The sequence below is a fragment of the Mytilus californianus genome, unplaced genomic scaffold (genome assembly GCF_021869535.1).
Source record: "Mytilus californianus isolate M0D057914Y unplaced genomic scaffold, xbMytCali1.0.p SCAF_18, whole genome shotgun sequence".
Lineage (NCBI taxonomy): Eukaryota > Metazoa > Mollusca > Bivalvia > Mytilida > Mytilidae > Mytilus > Mytilus californianus.
In genome coordinates, this window is record NW_026262666.1 from 5,240,617 (window position 1) to 5,258,292 (window position 17,676).

Sequence of the window (17,676 nt, forward strand, 5' to 3'; positions counted from 1 at the left end):
ACATCACAGTTGTATTTCTGTAAATATAAAATAAGCTGTATCAGATATAAATTGACCTTATGCAAATGAATATCAATACAACTGTTATCTTATTAAGGGTTGAAATTATCTCTATGCAAAGTCTGTAACTGTTTGAAATTGAGTTGATATACATGTAAGAACCCTACTCAACTGTACCTTGTATCATCAGCCCGGAATGTAAAGGAGAAAAAGGTTTTCAAAAATTAAGGTTCCACTCTATAACTAAAATATGACCTTGCTACACATATGCATTGGCATTTTACTATATTTTATTAGTAATAATACATTTCAAATATTAAATGAGGGCATCTGATGCATACGAATAATTTTTCAAGAATTATGAGCAAATATCCTGATCTTTCAGATAGCCAATTATATTAAGAGAGAGGTTGAAAGATACCAAAAGGCATTCAAACTCACAAGTCAAAAATAAACTGACAACCCTATGGCTAAAAAAGAAAAAGGCCAACCGAATAAAATGCTCCTCTGGGCGCAGCTTGATACGACCGCAGAGGTCAAACCCTGAACAGTTGGGGCAAGTATGGACACAACATTCAAGCTTGATACAGCTCTGAATTTGGATTGTGATTAAATATTTGACACAGCATAGGTTTCTGACACAGAATGAATGTGGTCTTAGAACTTAAAAATTTTTAATCTGCCTATTCAAACCATATCATTATTATTTGCTTTTATATCTAAATCAGAAATAACCAACTTAAAATGGAAAATTTTAAAGAAAAAAAAAAGGAAAAAAAGGAAAGAAAAAAAAAATGAAAAAAAAATCCCCCCCCCCCAATTTTTTTAACCCTCTTATGATTCATCACCCCCAAACTCAATCCCAGCCTTCCCTTTGTGGTATGGTACCTTGCAGTACAATTTCAGAGATATCCATACACTTGAACACAAGTTATTGTCTGGAAACTAGAAAAATGATTGTTTTTTGGCCCCAAATTCCTAAACATTTAAGGCAATTACCCCCAAACTCAAACCCAGCTTTCCCTTTGTGATATGGAACCTTATAGTACAATTTCATAAAGATCCATACACTTACACACAAGTTATTGTCCTGAAACTAGAAAAATGCTTGTTTTTTGCCCCTTTTTGGCCCCTAATTCCTAAAATTTTGAGGCAATTACCCCCAAACTCAATCCTAGCCTTCCCTTTGTGGCATGGTACCTTGCAGTACAATTTCAGAGAGATCCATACACTTGAACACAAGTTATTGTCTGGAAACTAGAAAAAATGCTTATTTTTGGTCCCTTTTTGGCCCCTTATTCCTAAACGTTTTGGGCAATTACCCCCAAACTCAATTCCAGCTTTTCCTTTGTGATATGGAACCTTGTAGTACAATTTCAGAAAGATCTATACACTTTCACACAAGTTATTGTCATGAAACTAGAAAAATGCTTGTTTTTTGCCCCTTTTTTGGCCCCCAATTCCTAAAATTTTGAGGCAATTACCCCCAAAATCAATCCCAGCATTCCCTTTGTGATATGGAACCTAGTGGTATAATGTCAAAGAGATCCATACACTAACACACAAGTAATTGTCTGGAATATACAAAAATGCTTATTTTTGGCCCCTTTTTGGCTCTTATTCCTTATCTGTTGGTACCATGACCTCCAAAATCAATCCCAACCTTCCTTTTGTGATATTGAACCTTATGGTAAAATTTCATAGAGATCCATTCACTTAAACTAAAGTTATTGTGCGAAAACCAATGTGTCTTCGGACGACGCAGACGACGCCAACGTCATACCAATATACGACCACAAAAATTTTTTGCGGTCGTATAAAAACAATAGCACACAAAAGTGACAAAACACAGCGTAGAAAACCAAAGACTGAGCAACAAGAACCCCAACAAAAACTAGGGGTGATCCGGAAGGGTAAGCAGCTCCTGCTCCACATGTGACACCCTTCATGTTGTTAATTTTAGTACAAACCCAGTAATAAGTTAAATAATTAGTAAAAATCCTTAATTTTACTGTTTAAATTAATAGCATGTGCTCCATCCATCTTTAAGTATGCAAGAAGTATTCTCATTATGTTAAAGGTATCTTAATGTAAAACAAAAAATATGTGAGTTTACCTCTGAACTAAAGCTTTGAGCACCTTATTATGTTTACAAAAAATATGTGAGTTTACCTCTGAACTAAAGCTTTGAGCACCTTATTATGTTTACAAACAAACTCTATGAATCTTGGAGATGTAATCCTAAAATTAAAATAAAAACATTATAAAACAAATCATAGCATTTTGAAGTAAACAAACAACAAAATGTCATGCATGAAGAAAAAAAATGTTCAACAAAATTTCGACTATAAAACATAATTTCTTCAACAAAAACTTAATAAACATACTTGCCAACAATACAGAAATTACAGTATCTCATTTTTTTCACTAATTTAGATTCAAGCATCACCGAATAGCCTTCTGTAGAGGAACGAAGTGTGTCTGGCATACACAATTTTAACTAATTCAAAACTGGTTTAATAGAGTGAAAATTTAACTTAGTCCCAAAGCTTCTCTTATTTCCTTTTTTCTTTTATTTTTATGTTATTGTTTATATCTTTGTTTGTGTGTTCTTGGTTGGATTGTTATTATACCACATCTCATTATTTTCATATATGTTTGGTCTTGAATAGAATACATAAAAAAAAACAATGGACAACACCAATCCTTTATATTTGACTTTTCCAAAGAATTAGATGTACATACTAATATAATAAGTAACTACACAATGTCCAAAAAGCCTGATTTGGCATGGACAAAAATTAGGGGAAGGTATATTCAGTTTTACTTGTGCACAAACCTTCCACATTTAATCAAGACCAAATCTCGGAAAAATTAACTTAAGTATAAAATGAAAATATATGCACACTCCAGCTGTCAACAGAATGTCTAAATATTATTAGTAAAATAAAAGGATATTTTAACAAAACGATGATAATTTCATCTTAATATTTTATATGTAAATGTTTGGATCTGATTGGGTATGATAAGAACATGTGGTATAAAAATTCTTACTCTGATTGGGTATGACAAGAACATGTAATATAAAATGTCTTACTCTGATTGGGAATGACAAGATCATTTTATACCTGTCAACCTATGAAAATGAAAATGCAGGTCATGACCTGCATTGAAGAATAAAATCTCAGGTCATAAGTGTACAAACTTTTTTCCAGCTGAATTTAAGTATTTAGGGGACATTTTTTTTATATTTGTTTTTATATCTTAAATCAAACAGTTTCCATAAACATGTTCCTATGGTTAAGTATTAACTAAAAATAATTTTAAAACTACTATTGTTGCAATGCACTTAAGATTTTGATAGATTAATGTTTCAAAAAAAGCCATAACCCCTTGTTCTTGATTATAATCTATTCTGACGTCACCAGTCATAAGACACTCAGTGTGCATCTCTCTGTACAGCTTTATTTATTATCTCCAGACTATTTGGTGTTAGAGTATAATAAAAAAAAGTTAAACATTTAAAGGAAGTAGAGATGAAAAAAATAATTTTCAACTATTCATTTTCTAATTGTACTAAGGTAGAAAAATAATGAAAAGTAATATTCTAATATGTGTTTGCATTCAATTTGTTTTAGATTTAATCTTTTTTACAAAAATAAACATAAATTTAAGGAGTATATTTTGAAAGGAGGGACGAAAGATACCAGAGGGACAGTCAAACTCATAGATCGAAAACAAACTGACAACGCCATGGCCAAAAATAAAAAGACAAACACACAAATAATAGTACAGATGACACAACATAGAAAACTAAAGACTTGGCAACACGAACCCCACCAAAAACTGGGGGTGATCTCAGGTGCTCCGGAAGGGTAAGCAGATCCTGCTCCACATGTGGCACCCGTCGTGTTGCTTATGTTATTACAAATCCTGTAAATAGTCTAATTCGGTAGGTCACATTCGTGAAAAGGGAAGGGTATTGTAGTTACGACATAAGGAACATATCCGATATCATCTGTGAAATGGTTATTCCATAACGGTCAACCAACTCGTGATGGCATCCGTAAAATTTACGAAGGAATGATTTCAACTTGAAAGGTGACAAAAAAGGGGAAGTAACTCAAATTTTTTGTGAAACAACTTGGAAATACATGAATTATGACCTAAAGCTAAGGTAATTGGTGTTAATTAACAGTGTGTTTGACACCAAAGCTGTCAAGTGAAGCCATGCACTGAAATGGGTCACTTAAATTGATTTTACACAGCTAGTTGAACTTCTTGTCCAGGAAGAATTACAAATTTGCCGGTATTTCAAAGGAAAATCACTTATGGAATCAGTCTGAAGGATTAAGAATCTGGATGAAAACAGGTCATTTTCGGAATTCCCGGGTTATTTAACCAGCCAGCGGGTATCCCAGGTGACAACTGCAGGATACAGGTCAGTTGACAGGTATGCATGTTATATAAAATGTCTTACTCTAATTGGGTATGACAAGAACATGTGATATAAAAAGTCTTACTCTGATTGGGTATGACAAGAACATGTGATATAAAATGTCTTACTCTGATTGGGTATGACAAGAACATGTGATATAAAATGTCTTACTCTGATTGGGTATGACAAAAACATGTGATATAAAATGTCTTACTCTGATTGGGTATGACAAAAACATGTGATATAAAATGTCTTACTCTAATTGGGTATGACAAGAACATGTGATATAAAATGCCTGAACAACACCACAGATCCTTGGTAATGTAGCACCAATGACATCCTGGTCCTCTAAACTCATATGTTTTAAAATTCCCTCTGATACTTGAAGTTTATCTTTACTACAGTGAACATCTGAGTACTGATTAGCTGCCTGTTGTTGTTGTGGAGATGCATTTGAAGAGTTAGTGGTATTCATTGTCTTTGGCTTTTCAACTGAATGAGATCCATTTTCATTTTCAACAAGATTTGCCATAGATTGTCTGGGACTTTTCTGATCAAATTCTACTTGTAGCAAATTAAGCCAGTCTTCCAGGAGCTGCCATAGACTTTCTGCTGGCTGAAATATTTTATCATTGAAAAAATCAAACTTGACATTTCAGATTTATAAAACATAGTACATTATACATATGAATGAATTCCAAAATTGTATTTGTGACATAGGAATGGCAATAAGATATAAAAGTATGGTTTCATGTAGACTTTATGAACTGTATAGCTACCCAAAAAGGTTTTGGAAATGAAAAAAGTATGGCCACTGTGTTTACTGAAAAAAGAAAATCTTCCTGTTATTAAAAATATCAAATCTAGGGGCTTTAAACATTTTTTATTTTCCCTTACCCATCCAAACTCAATTTGATATATCATTTGAGATGTTCTCATACTGAATATACATGGAATATTTTTATAAAAATAAGAAGATGTGGAATGATTGACAATGAGACAACTCTCCACAAGAGACCAAATGACACAGTATTTAACAACTATAAGTCACTGTATGACCTTCAACATTGAGTAAATCCCATACCACATAGTTGATTATATATTTCAGATTTCTTTAAGCGACAGTTATTCAGATCATGAATTATCAAATCTGATTTAACAAGACTGTAACATAGTTAAACATGATTTACAGCTAAAATCCCTGATCCCACAGAAAAAGCTGACCTTAGATTTAATTGGTTATTCATTGTGGGTTAAATAGCTCATTATATTATAAAGATTTTTCGTTCATTATTTTGTACTAAATCAGGCTGTTAGTTTTCTCATTTGAATTGTTTTACATTTGTCATTTCGGGCCTTTCATAGCTTACTATGCAATATGGGTTTTACTAATAGTTGAAGGCTGTATGGTGACCTATAGTTTTTAATGTGGAGAGTTGTCTCATTGGTAATGATACCACATCTTCTTATTTTCATGCTAAGTATATAATTATACAATCCTGGAATATGAAGGTCAATCAAGGAAAGAACTTCAGAACTTCAGAAATACAAAATTTATCAAGTGTTATTTTATGAAAGGTGTCAACCATCTGGAAAATGGTGTTAGCTTCTCTTTTTATTTCTAAAATTCCATTATATATGGAAAGGAAAGTACAATCTTCAATAAGAAAAACTTTCCATCAAAATTGTTTCCTCAGACGGAGTTTTCCTTTTTTAGATGTGTGATATCTATGGACTGTATTGAAAGGAATAAGTTGAGAAGGAATTATGAACACATTAAATTCTTTTTTTGTAAAAATCTGGTTCATTTATTTATGGCCCTAATATTAGATTGGTTCATATTGTTGGTTGTTTTTACTGATTTAGTTCACAAACTACCTTCACACTATATGAATTATAACTTAGTAGATGACAAAATTGTCAAGTCTTTGTGAAGGATAGTGATTTATACTTTGATGGACTTTCACCATTTCATTCTTCATGACCTTTCTATACTATTATCAACAGTTTTGCGTGCATTCATTACATGCATTGCTGAACTACAAACACAAATGTGAGATAATTATGATTTCTGAAAATGCAACATACAAATAAAGCTATCAAAATGTCACCCTTTATTTTTGCAAAAACTTTCTGATCGCAATTTTCACAATAAAAAAAAACATTGCAAAAGTTTCTAAATTAACAGTATATAATTTATCTATATTATCCATTGTCACAAAAAATTCCAGTGGTATAAATAATTTGATAACCTTGAATATCCTTATAGCTTTTGGTGAGACAGGAGTGACACCATTGACTACTGCTGACTGTATGGATGCTGTCATAGACTGATATACTGATGTGTAAAGTTTACATAGAACTCTGACACAGGTCAACAGTACTGAAACATGGACTTCAACATTACTGGATAAACTAAAAATAAGAATAAACATATTATAAATTGATAAATTAAAAGGATTCCTCCACTTGTAAATATGCTCCTGTCAACTTCCACATACAAATCCAGGATTCCAGTAGTTTGGACCTTTTGGTGATCATAAGCATTGTGTATAAATTTCACAACATTGGGTTAAGGCAAACTAATGTTCATGGCCTGAAACAACAGATTTAGCAATTTTTTCAATGTATAAAGGGTCATAACTCATGAATGGTAAAAGTGACCCCACCCAATTTCAAACTTGATCTGACTATTTTGTGGTCATATGCATTGTGAATATAACATGTATAAGTTTCATAACATTTAGGTTGAGGCAAACTAAATTCAGAGAACTGAAACGAAATATTCAGCAATATTTATGTTTATTAAGAGAAATAACTCATGAATGGTAAAAGTGATGTCATCCTATTTCGAACTTGATCTCTGTTTAGTGGTTACTTAATTACCATTGCACTACAGCGGGGGCATAAAAAGTCCCTTGTTTAAAGCCCAATTGCTTTCTGTGTTAGATCTGCAACTTGGACCTTTTTGGGGCTAAAAAAAAAATAAGAGTCCTGACGTGGGGGCATGTATATTTTACAGTAAAAGTGTAAGGGTTGGACATTTTTTATTACAAATTCTACCCATTAATTTCCTATTGTAAAAAGTGATTGGATGGATACAAGGCTATGCACCAATATATTTGATGTGGGATTTGTCAGTGAAAAATGGACATTGAACAATTCTCCTTAGCTAAGTCAGTCACTGAAATAGAGGTCACAACTAGCATCTGAAGAATGCATTGAGAATTTGTGATTCACACCCAAGATGTATCTGACCATACTTACTAATATAATTGATGTTTTATTTTATTCACTATCAATAACAAGAGGCTCTCAAGAGCCTGAAACGCTCACCTGTAATTTTTTGCTTCAATATTTCATCAATGATTATTTTTGCTTTTCAATATATATTAATGATTATGAGTGGCTTAATAATGACATTTAAATGTTCTTTGTATTTGTCATATAAATGCATGTTACCCATATGTTCCATTTTATCCATAGTGATTATGTTTCTTGATGTACAAGGAAATAAAACACAAAATGTATACATGTACTACATTCATTTGAGAAGATTTTTTAAAGTTAGAAAACAAACAACCTCTGTAAAATAGTCAATAAAGGGCAATAACTCCTTATCGGGTCAATTGACGATTTTGGTCATATAAACTCTTTTGTAGATCTTACTTTGCTGAACATTATTGTTCCTTACAGTATATCTATATCTATTATAATATTCAAGATAATAACAAATAAATGTGGATAGTGTCCACATGTGGACACAGATGATGCCCCCGCTTGCATATCATATAGTTATAAAGGGACATAACTGAAGAACAGTAAAAGTGACGATACCCAAATTTGAACTTGATCTGAGTTTTGTGGTAATAAGCATTGTGTGTAAGTCTCATAACATTTGGTTGAGGCTAACTTAAGTAGAGAACAGAAACTAAAAATTCAGCAATTTTTCTATTTGTAAACACGCATAACTCTAGAACGGTTGTGTATAAGTTTTACAACATTTGGTTGAGACAAACTAAAAAATTCAGCAATTTTTATGTTTATAAAGGGACATAACTCTAGAATGGTAAAAGTGTTGCCACCTAATTTCGTACTTAATCTGTATTATGTAGTAATAAGCATTGTGTATAAGTTTCATAACATTTGGTTGAGGCAAACTCAAGTTAGAGAACTGAAACAAAAAAATTGTACTTGATCCTTACTGAGTTTTGTGGTAATGAATATTGTGTATAGGTTTCATAATGTTTGGCTGGGGAAAACTTCAGTTACAGAATGGAAACTAAAAAATTTTGCAATCTTTCTATTTATAAAGGGGCATAACTCAATAATGGTTAAAGTGACACTACCCAAATTCAACTTGATCTGTGTTTTATCAGTGGAAGTCAAAATTAAACATTGCATTGTATAAAGCATTGATTGTAGTTGATTCAACTATAATCATGGTCAAAGGAAGATAACTCCAATTTTAAAAATATATTATATAAACTTGATATTTAGAAGAAATAAAAATTTTGCAATTTTTCCTTTTATAAAGGGGCATAACTCTAGATCGGTTAAAGTGACACCACCAAAATTCAAACTTGATCTGTGTTTTGTGGTAATAAGCATTGTGTATAAGTTTCATAACATTTGGTTGAGGCAAACTTAAGTTAGAGAACGGAAACTAAAAATTTTGCAATATTTCCTTTTATAAAGGGGCATAACTCTAGATCAGTTAAAGTGACGCCACCAAAATTCAAACTTGATCTGTGTTTTGTGGTAATAAGCATTGTGTATAAGTTTCATAACATTTGGTTGAGGCAAACTCAAGTAAGAGAACGGAAACCAATTTCGGGATGTACGGACGGACGTACGTACGTATGTACGTACGTACGTACGTACAGATGGACAAGGGTAAAACTTAATGCCCCCTCCGCTACGGCGGGGGCATAAAAACTGCAAAATTTCCTTAAAATTACTAATTTAGTGGCAGCATCCCAGCATTGGGTTGTTCGATTCATCTGAAAATTTAAGGGGCTGATAGACCAAACAAAATGAACATTTAAACCTCATGTCAGATTTGCTCTAAAAGCTTTAGTTTTTGAGATATAAGCCAAAAACTGCATTTGACCCCTATGTTCTATTTTTAACCATGGCGGCCATGTTTGTTAATAGATCAAAACTTCCGATACCATTTATAAACTAGATACCCTAAGTTACATTCAGTTAAAGTTTGAAGGTATTTGGCCCAGTAGTTTTGGAGGAGAAGATTTTTAGCTCACCTGGCCCAAAGGGCCAAGTGAGCTTTTCTCATCACTTGGCGTCCGTCGTCATCCGTCGTCGTCGTTAACTTTTTACATTTTGAACTTCTTCTAGAGAACCACTGAATGGAATGCAACTAAACATAGCATGAATGTTCCTTATGAGGTGCTGACCAAGTGTTGTTACTTTGAAGTCGATCCATCATCCAAGATGGCCGCCAGCGGGGGACTTAGTTTAACATAGGACCCTATGGGAAATACATACAAATGTCTTCTTTTAGAGAACCACTCAATGGAATGAAACCAAACATGGCATGAGTGTTCCTTATGAGGTGCTGACCAAGTGTTGTTACTTTGAAGCCGATCCATCATCCAAAATGGCCGCCATGGGGGACTTAGTTTAACATAGGACCCTATGGGAAATACATACAAATGTCTTCTTTTAGAGAACCACTGAATGGAATGAAACCAAACATGGCATGAATGTTCCTTATGAGGTGCTGACCAAGTGTTGTTACTTTGAAGTCGATCCATCATCCAAGATGGCTGCCAGCGGGGGACTTATTTTAACATTGGACCCTATGGGAAATACATACAAATGTCTTCTTTTAGAAAACCACTAAATGGAATGAAACCAAACATGGCATGAATGTTCCTTATGAGGTGCTGACCAAGTGTTGTTACTTTGAAGCCGATCCATCATCCAAGATGGCCGCCAGCGGGAGGACTTAGTTTAACATAGGACCCTATGGGAAATATTTACAAATGTCTTCTTTTTGAGAACCACTGAATGGAACGAAACCAAACATGGGATGAATGTTCCTTATGAGGTGCTGACCAAGTGTTGTTACTTTGAAACCAACCCATAATCCAAGATGGCCGCCTGCGGGGGACTTAGTTTAACATAGGACCCTATGGGAAATGTTTACAAATGTCTTCTTTTAGAGAACCACTGAATGGAATGAAACCAAACATGGCATGAATGTTCCTTATGACGTGCTGACCAAAAGTTGTTACTTTGAAGCCGATCCATCATCCAAGATGGCCGCCAGCAGGGGACTTAGTTTAACATAGGACCCTATGGGAAATACATACAAATGTCTTCTTTTAAAAAACCACTGAATGGAATGGAACCAAACATGGCATGAATGTTCCTTATGAAGTGCTAACCAAGTGTTGTTACTTTGAAGCCAATCCATCATCCAAGATGGCCACCAGCTGGGGCTGTGTTTAACAAAGGACCCTATGGACAATACATATAAATGTCTTCTTTTAGAGAACCACTATGAGGTGCTGACTAAGTGTTGTTACTTTGAAGCTGATCCTTCATCCACGATGGCCGCCAGCGGGAGGACTTCCTTTAACATAAGACCCTATTGGAAATACATAAAAATGCTTTTTCTAGAGGTGCACTGAATGGAATGAAACCAAACATGGCATAAATGTTTCTTATGAGGTGCTGATGAAGTGTTGCTACTTTGTTGCTGATTTACTGTTCAAGATGGCCACCAGGATTTTTTATTAAATTACAGGGCCAATATTAAATTAAATTTGGCCTCACTCATTATTAGGGTATCTGTTATGATTTTAATCTATTTTAACATGATTTCCAAAACCAAAGTAGAATCAGGTGAGCGACACAGGCTCTTGAGAGCCTCTAGTTTAAATAGTTTACAACGACAGATGATGACGGCGATGACAGAAGACGGACGACAAAGGACGCCAAGTGATGGCATAAGCTCACATGGGGCCCTTTGGGCCCTGTTGAGCTATAAAATGAATCCACAAACACATTTTTTGAGAGTTCTCTAGTGATGACTTTTGTACAAATCTTTTGTTAAAGCTATTAGGTTTACCAAGCAATGTGTTACTGTAATTTGAATTTTAAAATGACTGAGTGACGTTTTTTTGACATACTGGTCAACTCCACGGTAGAATCACGTTGACTTTGACATAACCAATTATATTTTACACGGTAATTACAAGCAAATAATATCTTTACAAGTAATGAATGTCGCATAACATGTACAGGAAATTACAAGTCAACTACATCTAGTCTGATTAATCATTTCACAGTCTTAATTAACAAACACAAAGTGCAAGTAAAGGTACGCCCTCTACGCCCCCCTCTGGATCCACTTTCTTATGAGGTAAGCTCTATTTCAGTTAATTTTTAAGACAACCCTTAATTAGGCTTACAATTTTAATTTTTTACCATAAATCAATTTATCTATTATTGTGCATCTTTTTTTTTTAATGTAAAACAGGAAATATTTTAGAATAAACTTATAATTTACATGTCTTTCCAAAACAAAGTATAAACTGACTAATGCTTATAAAGTGTCCTAGAATTATTACCTTTTGAATGCTTATAGTATCATGAGTATAACTGTAAGCTATTTTAGAACAAATTTGGAATTTACATGTCTTTCCAAAACAAAGTAACTAATGGCTTATGATGAAATTTCCTAGCTTTATTACTTTTTGAATACTTATAATAGAACTGTAAGCTATTTCAGAACAAATTCCTTTCATAAACAAAGTTAATTGCAAATGCTTTAATTTTCCAAGAATAATTACCTTTTAATACTTAAAGTATAAATGTAAGAATAAGTAACACATGCAAAGACATATCTGGTGAAAGACACTTCAGGTATTTTTCATTGCAAAAACATTTTTCAGATTTTTTAAAAATTTATTCAAGTTCAACATTGTATGACATTGTTAAAGTTGTGTATTCTTATTTCATTGTGTTAAATTGGCTTCATCTACTTAACTCTGCTTAGGCCTTTTAACTGCAAATAATAACACTTAATTCTCATTTCTATATAATACATTAACACTGTTATTTACATATAAATTTATGCTTTTAAAATAGTAAATAAATCTATATGTTAATGTACCGGTACATGTCCATCAACTTTTTTTATTAGAGTGTCACTGAGGCCAAAAAAAAATATATGTCTGTAAAAAATAGGGTAGGTAGGTCGGTATTTCTATTTTATTTTATTTTTTGTGACATGATTTTGAGTCATGCGGTTTCGTCTTGTCGTGGTCCGAGTTGATCATGGGCCGAGTTTACCCGTATTTTTTATGATTGGATTATTTCCCTTGGTTATTAGTTGGAAAAAAATGGCGGCAAAGTGTTTATTTCATCACACGAGTCACGAATTTCCTTAAAACAGCTATCATATTCACGATTGTGAACATTGGGATTGATCAGGCAATTGATTTATATAATTGGCAACACTAACTTCACTTTTGACATGAGTTCAGTTTATTTTTCACTTTACGATGGAAATAAAATGGCTTAGGGTCGAAGCTCAAAATAGGGTCGGTCGGGTAACTGTAAACAGACATATATTTTTTTTTGGCCTGATGAGTCTTTTGTAGATAAAACATGTCTCTGGCGAATAAAACTTTAATCCTGGTATCTATGATGAGTTTATTTATGGTTTTGATATTTATATATATATATATATATATATATATATAAAAGCAGGAAATATTTTAGAACAAACTGGTATTGTACATTTTTTTCTAACAGGATGTCACAGTTTTAGAGTTTTACTTCCCTTGAATTATAAAAAAATATTTCAGATAACTTTTCAGACAAAAAATTATATTTGCTAATGTACATCATTGTATGACATTAAATTTCATTGAAATTTTATAAGATCTCATTTCTTTTCAGCAAAACCTATCAAATGATAACTGAAATTGGTTGTGCTCACAAAGTGTATAGATAAGTTAATGTAAAGTAAGAAGACAGACTGATAGGTATGTTAATCCACAAAATAATAGCATAGCAATGTCAAATTGTCCAGTTATATGTATTTTCCTGGAAATAGAAATACTTTTCAAACAAATTATATTCAATGCCACTGATTTATCTGTCAGATCAAAATTTTGGTTATAAATTATCCTGAATCTACATCAATAAATACCCTTTCATATTTTCGAAGGGGTCAAAGTAAAACAAATGCTTGGAAATCATAGGAAATTTCGTATTATAATACATGCAATGCCTTTTTATTAACTGTAAACCATACAATTGACAATAGTATACAAAACACAACCTAGAAACTAAAGAGTGAGCAATATGAACACCCCCCCCCCCCCCCACCAAAAAAAAATGGATTGCTCTCAGGTGCTCTGGAGAGGTAAGCAGATCCTGCTCAACAATGTTGCTGATGGCTTCAAAATTGTAATATGCATAACAGTAATAGGAATATCAAAGCAAATGTTATTGGTTGAATTTTATGATAATGGATCACCTGAATTCATCCTCAGTTTTTGGTACAGAACATGTAACTCAATCTTAAACACTCAGATAGCATTTTTGTTGACTGTTATTTGTATATTTTTATTTATCAATTTTGGTCATGGTGTTGTCTGTTTTTCTCACACTATTTCATTGCGCCTTTGTATTACATTTGTCTTTTTATACAATGTAAAAATAAGTCAAACTAACCTCAGAAGATTATGTCCTATGTTTGATAATTCTTCAGCTAATGCTACCAATATTCTATCTGCCATTTCATTATTCTTTTTGCACAGAAATTTCAGCACCTTCAAATACTTAAAATATAAAAAAGAAAGTTTTTATCTAAATTTCAGGGTTTCTGATCTGTAATTATGATACTGATTGCCGATTGTGATATTTTTACTGTGTATGAATTAAATTGCATGGCCAGTGATGTGCGCATAGCAAAAAATCAAATCACAAAAATACTGAACTCAGAGGAAAATTCAAAACGGAAAGTCCTTAATCAAATGGCAAAATCAAAAGCTCAAACACATCAAACGAATGAATAACAACTGTCATATTCCTGACTTGGTACAGGCATTTTCTTATGTAGAAAATAGTGGATTAAACCTGGTTTTTAAGCTAGCTAAACCTCTCACTTGTATGACAGTCACATCAAATTCCATTACATTGACAACAGTGTGTGAACAAAACAAACACAATAGGTAAAAGTGTCACAAATACAAGAGACGATTTCTGTATCATTTGGTCTCTTTTGGAGAGTTGTTTCATTGGCAATCATACCACATCTTCTTATTTTTTATATGTACAGATTTTATCATTTCAATTACCATAGATTCTTTGAGATCTTCTTTCCTGACCATCTGAATCAATTGTTCAAATAATTTTGGAAAATGTGTCAGTAAATTGTCACAGGTTTCACAGTATCCTCCCTGTAATAGAAAAAATAGAAACAATTTTATCGGTACATTCTTTTGGAAATAATGTTGCTATACAATAATGTAAAATGCATGACATTTTATGTAGTTTACATTCTGAATTTTAACTTTGTATTTAAATTCTAAGTATGCAATTAAGTGAGTGCATTATTGTAGTAAATTAGGCAATTTTTTTTAATATACATGAACTCAAGTCTTGCAACTCTAGGCTACAACTTGAAATTCTAAAATAATTCAAAAAGATGCTCAGAACAGTCAGATAACATTATGAAAAATGAGTAAAACATATAATTGTCCAAAGTTTGAAATAAATTGTGGACATTAAAAAATCAGCATGTGATTTACCCCTGTTCACCTCTTAAATTAATCAAAGGTCCTTTCAAAGACGATGATTGAATGTTGATGCTTAATGCCCAAACTGCACCAAAATATTATCTTAAGAACATGCAAGGGACAACATGAAATGAATATGAAAATAGCAGGGGTTGCGATGGGACTCAAAAGGAAATAGAATTTTAACTTCAACAACAAATATTCTGTTGATTTGGCTTCTGGTAAGCAAAACCCTATGATAGAGATTGTTTTGACCTCAAATAGCATGTTTAGGGAACATCTAAAAGTAATTATAATGTTTCAGATTTTGTAAGATCAAACTGTATTTTAATAGATATAGGAAGATGTGGTATGAGTGCCAATGAGACAACTCTCCATCCAAGTTACAATTTATAAAAGTAAACCATTATAGGTCAAGGTACGGCCTTCAACACGGAGCATTGGCTCACACCGAACAGCAAGCTATAAAGGGCCCCAAAAAATTACTAGTGTAAAACCATTCAAACGGAAAAACCAACGGTCTAATCTATATAAAAATGAGAACCGAGAAACACGTATGAACTAAATAAACAGACGACAACAACTGTAATCATTTAACCGTTATTAATCATACTAAAAAAAAATATTATCAGGAACTAAATCAACAGTATCCTAAAATATCATACGCATTCCCTTGCTCAAATTCAAACTGAACTACCCTTGAACTTGCAAACATTAGATTACTAAGTTACATGTTAGGGTGTTTTAAGTTGAGTATAGTGTTTTCATGTTGAGTATTTTTCTTCTTAGTAATCATTGATTTACTAATCATCCACCTGGTGGCAATATATGTGAAGTTAAAGGTCTGTTTGTTAATTATTCCTTATTCCTTATTTGATATTCTATCTCTATCTGGCCACTAGTCCCTTAATTGTCATAAATTTTTAAACTGTTTTTATGGGTTATATTTCAGCAATCTTCCATCAATGTAACAGTAACAGGCACAGTGCATTCTATTGAAAATGTGCTATCTTTTTTGTAATAGCCTAAATAGGTAGTGTTGTGCACCGCACAGAACATTATAATACAGAATAAACATGGAATTTTTTAAACATTTCAAACACAATAATTCCAAGTTGAAATAATAGCCTGTTCAGAATAAAATTATCATTTTACAAACATGATTACTCCAGAAAGGTTTTTAAATCAAAGAGCTGAAAGCTCTGGGGAAAAATGACGCCACTGTCTCTAATATTGGAATATTTTTTATGCAAGTCTTGATTTTCACATAATTAGTTAAACACTGAAACATGTCTCGTAAGCATATAATTGATATTCCTATGTGTGTGTGTGAAGTGAAGATGACATCTGGCTGTTTTTTTGTACATATAAATAGGTCAAGACTATTTGAATGATCTACAATATCCAATGACTACTGGCTGTTCGTTTGTACTTATAAATAGGTCAAGACTATTTGAATGTTCTACAATATCCAATGACTGCTGGCTGTTCTTTTGTACTAATAAATAGGTCAAGACTACCTGAATTATCTACAATATTCTAAGTAATGTGATTTTTTTCTTGCAATTACATTTTTCTAAATCAAGAATACATTTACAGACTATCCTATTATTTGTAGAATTGCTTATAAACAAAATGATTATGAAGAGCCTGTAGTAAGCAAGCTCTTATACCCCACATACACATTAAATAAGTTACTAGTGACCTAGTTATTTCTGTTACTTGAAGCAAGTTCTATTTCTGTAGATTTAGACAATAGTATAATATTGTTTTACTAGTTTAATTTCACCTTGAAGATTAGACAAATAGGGATATTCCTTCCATTTTTTATTTCATGTCAGTCAGGTGGCTTTATATGAAACTTGAAACCACTTCTCTGCCATATTGTTATTTTATAATTACTCTGCCCTTGACCCATATAATTGATATTGATTCTTTAACCATATTATATCATAGTCATACATCATGAGGTAGTATTTGATTTTGCACTCCCACACCATCTTTCAGGTCAAATGTCTGTCTCCATTTGAGTTAATGACATTGAACCATCATGGTATTAAACACAATTTCAATAGTGATAATGCTGTTCTCGTGGGTCACCATATATTCAACTTGGGTAGCATTCCAGTTATTGAAATTTGTGTCAGTTTAGAACAATGATCTAGACCTTTAGGAATGGATCTTATAATTAAATATGGAGCCATAGTATGGTACTTAACCCTACACGGTAACAAACATAAATAAGCTTGAAAGGATACAATGTCAAGCGTCAAGATTTATCACCAGAGATTACAAGTCAAGAGAGGACAGATGTGTTTCCAAAATGCTTGCCCAACTGGAACTACAAGATCTCCAGACAAGACGAACACGCCAGAAGTTAATATTCATGTACAAAGTGGTTGAGGGGCTGATTCCCGCTGTTGAACCAGACAAATTCCTCAAAAAAGCACGTCC

At 32.8% G+C, this 17,676-nt stretch overlaps 1 protein-coding gene across 4 annotated transcripts in view; it reads right to left on the reverse strand.

The window, feature by feature from the left end:
• Positions 1 to 17,676, reverse strand: part of LOC127726598 (E3 ubiquitin-protein ligase HACE1-like) — a 67,638-nt gene that overhangs the window by 27,108 nt on the left and 22,854 nt on the right. For all 4 annotated transcript variants that reach the window (XR_007993605.1, XM_052234013.1, XM_052234011.1 and 1 more), the window contains 5 exons: positions 14,782 to 14,883; positions 14,156 to 14,262; positions 6,691 to 6,853; positions 4,696 to 5,054; positions 2,173 to 2,241 (listed from right to left, as the gene is read on the reverse strand). Coding sequence is in view for 3 of the 4 variants with exons in the window: in XM_052234013.1 (XP_052089973.1) it covers positions 2,173 to 2,241; positions 4,696 to 5,054; positions 6,691 to 6,853; positions 14,156 to 14,262; positions 14,782 to 14,883 (800 nt within the window). In the remaining variant the exon portion in view is untranslated. The remainder of the gene's footprint in view (positions 1 to 2,172; positions 2,242 to 4,695; positions 5,055 to 6,690; positions 6,854 to 14,155; positions 14,263 to 14,781; positions 14,884 to 17,676) is intronic.